At 36.0% G+C, this 9,703-nt stretch overlaps 1 protein-coding gene across 2 annotated transcripts; it reads left to right on the plus strand.

The window, feature by feature from the left end:
• The first annotated feature begins 404 nt into the window (after positions 1-404).
• Positions 405-9,284, plus strand: LOC105035014 (replication protein A 32 kDa subunit A). 2 transcript variants are annotated; one of them, XM_010910405.4, is made up of 11 exons: positions 405-742; positions 843-953; positions 1,044-1,141; positions 1,235-1,276; positions 1,367-1,444; positions 7,304-7,382; positions 7,523-7,603; positions 7,714-7,796; positions 8,689-8,757; positions 8,927-9,012; positions 9,125-9,284. In XM_010910405.4, the coding sequence occupies exons 1-10, from the start codon at positions 644-646 to the stop codon at positions 9,009-9,011; spliced, it is 825 nt and encodes a 274-aa protein (XP_010908707.1). In that variant the 5' UTR covers positions 405-643; the 3' UTR covers position 9,012; positions 9,125-9,284. The 2 variants fall into 2 exon arrangements, with proteins under 2 accessions (XP_010908707.1, XP_010908706.1); XM_010910404.4 differs by having other exon boundaries at positions 407-742; positions 8,927-9,284.
• Positions 9,285-9,703: the final 419 nt, after the last annotated feature.

Raw genomic sequence — 9,703 nt, forward strand, 5'->3', positions numbered from 1 at the left:
ACTTTTTTTGTAAATCCTGCTATCATTGTTCGGCCGTCGTAATCCTACACTCATCGCTAAACTCTAGCCAATCTGACCTCAGAATGAATTTTTACCGCAACATGAAATATTGAAATTAAACCACTGTTACATAATTTAAGGGTATAATATAAATTTATTGATTCGTCGGGTTAGGTTAAATGAGACTAGGCTGGGTAGAATGAGTTTGATTCAAGTTCTGATTCGATTCAAATCTATTAGTAATTTGATATAAATCTATTTGAAAATTTTGAACCCATGTCTATTCGAGGTTCATGGACCGCCACCCAATAAATGGGCTGGCCAGTCTCGGTGTTTGTTGAACCCAACCAAAGTTGCCGGTCTGGTAAAGTAGTCTACCCTCGATTGCAAATCTCACATCAATCTCAACATAACAAAAAATTCAAGTAGGAAAACCTCAGCATCACCGGTTCTCGGATTTCCCCGCGTGACATGAGATCGCATCCTAGGCCGAACCGCTAAAATTTGGCGCGAGAACACCCCCACTTTCGTCCGGGGCCGCCACGCCTCTCAATTTTCCCGCGCCCCACCTTTTCTTCTTCTACTTCCCATATCAAGGATTAGGGTTAGGGTTTCGATCCGGCCCACAGTGGACCGACGAGAGATGTACGGCAGCCAGTTCGATGGCGGAGCCTCCCTCTTCTCCGGCGGCGGCTTCATGCCTTCGCAGGCCACCCAAACCCCCGAATCTTCCTTCTCCAAGGTCCCCCGACGCATAAAAATCCAATCTTTTTGGTTTAATCCTCTCTCTTTCCCCTTCTTTCTTCTGCCAATCTCACGCCGTTACCTTTCACCTCCATCAGAGTCGCGGCGCTCAGGGTGTTCTTCCGCTCACCGTGAAGCAGATCAGCGAAGCCTATCATTCCAACGATGACAAGTCCAATTTCGTCGTTGATGGGGTTGACGCCTCCAATGTAATTGATTTTTCCTGCGCAATCTCTTTGTGAATTTCCAACCTGAACCTTAATTCTTTGGCGTGGTTGATGTTTTCTGGGCGTTGGCAGGTGAGGCTACGGGGACTCGTGATGAATAAGGTGGAGAAGGTTACTGATGTCACCTTCACACTTGATGATGGCACGGGTCGGATTGAGGTTCACAGATGGTGAGATTATTTTCCTCTTTATCATGCTATATGGCAAGTGGGATTTTTTTTTTTTCTTTTAATTGCTTACATCAATTCAACTCCGTCTTTTAGGGTAAATGAGACTTCAGATACAAATGAAATGGCTCTTATTCAGTAAGTGTTATGAACTCCTGATATTTGTTTACTTCTCTACTTCTGTGTGGTATGGTTCTCCTTAAATTGATCCCCTTTTTTGATGGTTAGGAATGGAATGTATGTCACTATTAATGGTAGCTTGAAAGGGTTCCAAGGCAAAAAGCATGTCGTGGCCTTCTCTGTTCGGTGAGCAATACAATATTTCTCGTAGTACATCTTAATTTTGAGGAAATGTTCTGATGTAATGAAGTTCTATATTAACAAATTGGCTCGTTAGTTGAGTTGGATTTTCCCCTCGTGTTATGGCTTTAGGAAGCATAATCTGCTCTAAGATTGTAATTTAGTTCGACTAAAAATTCTATGCAATGACTGAGGGCCTACTTATTCATGCAGAAGCTGCTAAATCTATCATTGATGGGCCTAGATTGATGTGTATCTAGATTCGAACCAGCTTTTTAAAGATGTGGATATATATGCATGTGTGTGTGCGCGAGCGCGCGTGCATTTATACATATATATGAAAACTGCAGGATTTTCTTGGACTCTCATCGTTTTTAACATCTTACATCTTTCACTAGGAATAGAACCTAAAATTTCATCCATATTTTCGTATGAGCTGATTATTGTATCAAGGTTTACTAGCTCTAGTTATATTCCTAGTGTCTTATCAAAGCAAAGATCTTTCCATAGTGAAAAAGTAGCCTAAGTTTTCTAAATTACAAAATTCAGTTCCCCATCTTACTCCATCTAAAAAGATGTTATGGATGCAATGGGCAGGCATGGCCAATATAGAAGTGGCCTTGTGATGGACCATCAATATTAAAACCTTGGAATCTGCATTATGGCTCACTTTTTGCTAGATATAACAGCTTAACCTGCAAATGTCATATTAAAATCATGCTGGCCAAGCACTAGATTTTCTATTCTAAGCTCATTTAAGCACAAATCTGGCTCGAATTCGCAATATATCTCCAACCAATTTGATGATTGATAATTATTCCCCCTTCCACCCTTAATCATATTGGTGGAAGCATATTCATGTTTAGGATTTATCAAGATATTTCATTATTTTAAAGTGCCAAGCATATTTTTGTCGTTATCATGCATATTTCATACATGTCATATTCAGAACAAGTTGGGCATTATGTGATTTTTTACATCATTTGTTTACCCAAAAAAAAGAGGATTTTCCACATCGTTTATTCCATTTTGGTAATTTTCATAACTATTAGGCTTTTTCAGAGTTTTCATGCATAACTATTTTTGATTTTTATAATTTTAGGCATTTAATTATACGTAGGAAATTTCGTGCTTTTTGATGCATTTGCAGGTATTTTGATTTTTTTTTTTAAAACTTTTTTTATGCATTATTAGGGAATTCGAATCCCTTACAGTACATTGTATTTTTTTTTCTTTTTAAAATGGCATTTTGAGGTTTTTGTGTCTTTAAGACATTTTTCTACCTACCCTGTAAAATATCATACTTTTTGTATGTTTATGGATTCAAGAATTTTAGGCATTTTTTGAATTTCCTTTAGTTTTTCATGTATTTCTGATGTACTTAGGTTTCTGATATTTTGATCCTTTTCTTGCCTTTATGATATACTTGAACTGGGAGATTTTTTGAGTGATGATGTGTTGATTGGGCCAAAGATTGTTAAACTTGAATTTTTGTCAACATGATTATGTTGTAAGTTGGCTTCCTTGCCTAGTAAACAACGTTGACCATTACTGTTAGCATAAGAAGTGAAGTATCGACTTCTATAATTCAAATAGTATCTCCTAAATATGTTTACTATTTCAATAAACTTAGTCTCATGTTTTCAGAAGCCAAAACCCCTGAATCTTTATTACCTTTCTGGTTTACTCCCTCTTATATGGTACCTATAATATTCTTGGATTAAGTGCTGGTTGGCATAGAATGACATGGCCCTATTTATCATGTCAGTCCCTTAGCAGGATGTGGTTCTGGCACGATAAAAGGTATGTGCTAATAGTGGTAAACTGGTGATGTTGCTTAAGAAAGACGAAGTAGGAATTAAAGCATCTTTTGTTTAGGATAGAGGTCTTTTGTCATTTGCTATAGGTTGAAATTGTGGTAGTGCTTGCCCTGCCATGTACTGGCATGGAATGGCACAATTCTCCACTGGCATGGCTTACTTCCATCCATGATAAAAATTCAAAAAGACTTTATTGCATGACTCTCTGCAAGTTTTTTCTTTTTTGGTAAATTTAGTAATCTATGTTATTTGAATGATTTATTTATTTATTTTGTCTTAAATGATTGCATAATATTGTAATTAAAGTTTTTTTTTTTTTTAATCTGAATTGAGATGGATTTAAGGTTATATGCTGATATGCCTAGCAGCTGGAATGGAATTTTAAATTTTAAATGCAAATGAAAGCTATGCGTATTAGCACATTTTCACCAATTAAAGGAAGGTTTGTGAAAAGTGCATTCTTTGAGAAGCTGAGAAGTGGTGATGAGGTGAATAACTTTGAGATAATTCAATTTTAATATAGGAATATATTTCAGATATGTGTTGGATTTTTGAATGATGCCCTTTTTGCATATCATTTTGTGCTTTTGAAAAGCAGATAAGAGCACTGATATTTATTTGATGTAGATGCTTTCTATTTTTGAGTTCATATATGAGCCTATATATGTGTATTCATATGGGATCAAGTTCTGAATCAAAAAGTATTTATTAGGCAGTTATTAATATAAACTGGAACAAGATGTCAACAATTTGACAATATGTACATTAGATGCACATGATCTAAAAGGGTGAGAAGAGGTGATGATACACATTTTTAAAGTCTTTCAGTATAGAAGAGATGATTAGATTTTGAGCTTTTAAACATTATTCTTGTGTAATCAAATGATGTTGATTGGTGATTATTTTTTTTGACATTTAAAATTAACTTGAAATCTAGTATGTCACATATGTTGCAAGGACATTAAGTGCAAACATGAGATGCAAAACAAGTCAACTGATCATTTCAAGAAATTTGATGGATGATTGGCTACCAAATATATAAAAAAGGAAAGGTGATTAAAAACAATGCAAGGAGCAAGAAGTAATGTTTGAGCACAAATTCTAAATTTACAAAATATTTCAAATAAAGACTCTTTTACTACATCCTTAATTCGTCATCATTAGGCAACTCATTTTTTTGTCATTAACCCTTCTCTTGCTCTTTCCATCTCCCTGCTTTCATCTCCTAGTTCTTTTCTCCAGAGTTATTCCAAATTCTGCAAATCTGCTGAATGCTTAATATCTCTCATTTTGGTTTTGCTTGTCATTTTAAATTCATTGCCCCCCTATAGTTTTTCCTTTTCTATAATTTTCCTTGGTCTAGTTGCAAACAAGCCTATGACTACTAAGGATGGTGTGAAAAATACATTAACTATGTGGTTGCCAGAAACAGCTGGAGAAAGTGAGGTTGTTGTTGCTGGAAATGGACTGAGATGCAAAAAAATGTTGGATTTCAAGATATTTGGGGTTAATGTCAAGATAATTGAGATAGAAATTTTTCTTGCAGTATCTTGAGAGTTAGACGAGATAGAAATTGAGAAGCTGATTCTTTAACATATGATTGCTAACAATAATGACCTCAATTAGCATGCCAGGGAGTTAATGAAAATTAGGCCTCTTTAAATTTCAGAACACAAGCTAATTTCATCCAAGTGTATTTACGAGTTAAAAAGTATGGATGTCAAAGTGCATAAAGCAAATCTCTTATCATTTTTTGTTCAGTGTTGTACTTTGGAAGATGATCGAGAACTAGTTCTAAAATATTTTTTGTCAGCTTAAGACTTGTGAAACTGTTTCTGTGCCAATATGCACATCTGTTCAAGAAACTATGAAAATTTTTGCTTGCAAAAAGATTTCAGGAACTATTTTGAACGTAATATCAATGAAAAATATAAAACTTACTAAAAGATGCAGAAAAATACGCAAAAGTTGCAAAACCCTCAACAATATCAGAAAATATTCAAAATTACATAAACATTGGAAACACCTGAAATTGTTGGAAGCCCTACATTGCATCAGAAAGCATTAAAAAGAATGTGGAAAAGAAGAAAAAGAAACTGCAAAAAAACATGAAATGGACTGAAAACATGAATATCACTCAGAAAGTGCTGAAATCAAGATTTTGGAATTTCCTAAAATATATAAAAATCAACTTTGTTTTGAGATGCATTGAAAGGTAGAAACTTCAAAAGTACATATTCATATACAAGGGTTTGCTGGAAATGGTGGAAACTGGGTTTTGGTTTTGAGGCAACTCTTTTATGGCTTTCTAATAAATATCCTAACTGAACTGATTTATAGAAATCTAGAGTCTGGCTTGATTTAGGGTAATCATGACCAAGCTCAAGAAAGCGCCTCCACTGTCTATTGTCTTTGTGTGTCTTTGCAAGAATGATCTGATGGCTACTTCAGAGGAACCATGTGGCTCCTTTTATCATGAAGAATGAAACTGTCATCCCCCTGTGCCTACCCTCTATGTGTTTGTGTGTGTATGATGTGAGAGAGAGAGAGAGAGAGAGAGAGAGATTTTCAGTCTCATCATCTTGACATTTCCTCCTCCATTACTGATTAAGACCCTTAACAGGACTTCTTTAAAGAAAAGATCATCAATTTGGTTTGACAGCTTCTTCCCCTTATTAATCCTTCTCTCTTTCAACAATGCTTTGTTCTTTGCTTGAGTCATAGAAACCCTAACGGCTTTTGCCATAAATAATCATCTTGCTTCTCTACTTTAAAAATGGAGTTCTGCGTGTCAAGGCTCTCCATTTTATTGAAGTGAAGAACCTTGTTCCTTGAGATTTACCTTCTGGCAATTGATCTGTAGCTGCTCTCTTTTAGAAAGGTGACTTTTGCATGAGAATCTTTTGCAATTTTTAGTTGTACAGGCTTCAATGATCCTCTGCCTTCAACAGAATTCTCCACCATGAGGGGTTTTCTATTAAGATCAACTCAGAAAAGGTTTCATGATTCTGACTTCAATATGAGACTTTTCAAAGATTGATCTTCAAGTGATGCCCTGCATCAGGTACATATGAATTCCCATTTTCTTCTGATCATTGGAATCAGAGTGTTCTGATATTTGAATGAAAGCATGCTGCTTTCTTTGTTTCAGCGTGTCTGTCTATTGGATATGCCCCCTTATACTAACTTGGATCTCCATCAGCGAAACTTAAATAACTTATTTTAGCCTTCGTGGGTTATGGTTTTCTTTAGAACCCCAACACATGACTGCCAAAGAGGCATTTGTTTTACCTTGAAAATATTTTTGATGTCTAAATAGGTTCTGGCCTTCTTTTGATGTGGTTTGAAGGTTGTGCTAGATCCAGGTTAGAATTAATTTAAGCTGTGTTACCTGGAATGTCACAGCCATCTTGAATTGCTATCTGGATCCATGTCATAGTTTCAGGTACTTATTGACTTATATATTTCCAAATTTTAGACATCAATAAAGAACCAGCCTTTCTAACAATTAGTTTGATCTACACGTAATGTTGAAGCATGCTTTTATTGTTTTCAGAGAGGTAGGCCTTACAATAACTTAGTACGTGCTCTTGTATCCATATGCTAAGTTTGGAGCTTGGATGAGGAACATGCAGACTAAAACAACTTAACAAATGATATTCCTTACCCTACATGTCCCTGTATCTCCTTTTTATCCATTTGCTAAGTCATACACTTAGAGATGTATGTAAATCTGTTTTACTGATTGTACCAAGGCAACACTGCATTCGAGGAGTTGGACTACAAGATTAGTCTTGTTATGGGCCTGGGCTGGTCTTAGGAAGTGACCACTAAAGATGTCATTGTCTGTGTCATTCATTTTCTGAATTGAATTATTGTTATATTTGTTATGTTTTTAGATGTTGTGCACTCATTCACTAATGTTCTTTATAATGGATTTCATTATGTCTGCAAGCCTCCTGTCCGTTTTGTTGAATAAATTTGTCACCTTGCTGCTTCTCTTTTTGACAATCTGATTCCTTATTGTCACTCCTTTTATATTCAGACCTGTGATTGACTTCAATGAAATCACACTACACTTCATTGAGTGCATTCATGTACATTTGGAGAACACCAGACCAAAGGTATTCTTTCCTTGAAATAGTATCATAATTTGCCTTCTCACCAATGTGTACATGCATGTGAACACCCACTTGGATATACTTAACATGTCAGCTTGTTGTCTTCTTGCTCACTGTCTTTTGGCTTTAAATGAATGGATAAGGTACTGGGTGGTGTCTCTGCTCAAGTACAGGCCAATCCAATTTCAGGAACAGTAACTCCACGGACACCTGTCTCAAATCAGGTAAGCCAATTTGTCTAACTTTGTTTCTTTGTTCCCATGTCTCTGTGAGCTAAATGTTGGAAGCATTTTTCTTACGATGTGTGTAATCTTGTTTTCTTTTGGTGTTCTAGTTTTCATCACGTTCAAGCTCAAGTGGATCTGAGACTGATTTCTACAAATTGGTCTTGGATGTTTTCCAGGAACCAGCAAACCTGTAAGTTATCTGTGAAAAATTAGCAGTTATATGTTAATTATAAAAGTCATTATAGCGGACTAAATTATGAATTCTTAAAAGCCATTAACAAGCTCTCATATGCTTATGAGTACCGAAATAAAATTAATGAGTTCCAGATCCAAGTGGTAGTATCAGTGTCCTCAGCTAATATTCTTAAGAAAATGGCCGGGTCTGGCCCATTTCATCAACGAAGGTTTTATGGGATCCCTATCTACGACAGTTTTCACTTTCTTTCTTGGCAAATGAATAATCATTTAGTCCTCCTCTTTCCCAATAACATAGACAAAGAAACCTGCCAACAATCAACTTCTGTGGGATGGGTGGTGTGACACCCCAAGATGTGCTTTCAACCTGGTACACGTTTGGCCTTCTTGCTAATTAATGCCGGACAATTTAACAACTACTGTAAGTTTTACTTATTGCCTATCCGTGCCTGTAGACTATCATGCACTTGGTATCTGGAAAATGAATACAAACTTTGATAATGAAGATAGAGCACATTCTATAATTGCATCAACAATCCACATTTTTTGTGAGCTTTTTTCTGCATCCTACATCTATGTGTATCTGCTTCAAATGCTTTCTAAAAATAGTGATATTTCTTCATTTAGCACCTCATGTGCGTGCCTCTAAATGGGGCAGATACATCCTGGTTTGGTGATGGCAATGTTTGTTCTTGTTCTTGCTTTTCTATTGCCATTTCATCTAGTTCATGTGATCATGGTGGTGTTATATTTGTATACTCATCCCTTAATGCACCCTTTATTGCATGTCTGCCTAGTGCATTAAATATCACTATGTGGTTGTTTGTTCAGCAAATGCTTGTTTGTACCGTTATTTGCAGTCATGAACTCTGTAATTCTTTTTGCAGTGCCCGTGAACATGGATTACATGTGGAAGAAGTTGCCCGGCTACTGGGCTTACCAATGGAAAAGATCAAGTCTCTCTCTCTCTCTCTCTCTCATGTGTGTGTGTGTGTGCGCGCGCGGCGCGCAAGCATTCATGTTTGCATGTGTGCTTCGGTCGTGTTTGTGCGTGTGTTCTTGCTGGCAGGTTGACCATCCAGTGACTACCTATTTGCACTAATTCTTTGTTTCATTGTATTGTAGGGATGCTATTGATTACCATGTTGATGTTGGCCATATTTATTCTACAATTGATGACAACCACTACAAGTCCGCATGCAATGGCTAATGTGCGCCTGATCCATGTTTGCATTCTTTAATACAAAATTCACTGTCACAATCCTGTTGCCTAGTGTAAGTTCAGCAGTATGAAGATAATATTTTGCCTTGCTGTTGTGTCAGAAAGAACCCATCTCTCAAGAATGTATGGATCGTGTATAGACTTTGCCGAAGGGAGGAGACCCAAGTCTGCCAAGGTTGTAAGTTATTCCTTGAGATAGATTAATTTTGAATAAAGCAAACTAACTTATTAATGCTGTGAACCCTTGTGCTTTTTGATTCAGTATCCCATGGTCTTGGTGATGCATTCTATTATTATTGTTGTTTTCCATTTCTGCAATTTTTAATATTTTGTGCCAATTGTTACCATTGGTGGTTGTTTCGTTATGATTAGATTTGCGCACTTCTCGCTTGGTGAATGGATACGGCACCAAATATGCAGTTATGGGTGTTGGAACTTGTTAAACTATATATATATATATATATATATATATATATATATATATATATATATATATAATCTGTGTGTGGACCAGGTTAATTCTGGGGAGGATTGGTCTCTTGAATCGGATCATATGGTTCAAGTAGAGAAAGGCATTGGATGACTTTGGTTAAACTAATGTATAATGGGGTGTAATTTTTTAAAAATAATATTTAATTTTATTTATCTATTTTATTATATTTATTATATATATTTTTAAA

Source organism: Elaeis guineensis, chromosome 4 (genome assembly GCF_000442705.2).
Source record: "Elaeis guineensis isolate ETL-2024a chromosome 4, EG11, whole genome shotgun sequence".
Classification (NCBI taxonomy): Eukaryota; Viridiplantae; Streptophyta; class Magnoliopsida; order Arecales; family Arecaceae; genus Elaeis; species Elaeis guineensis.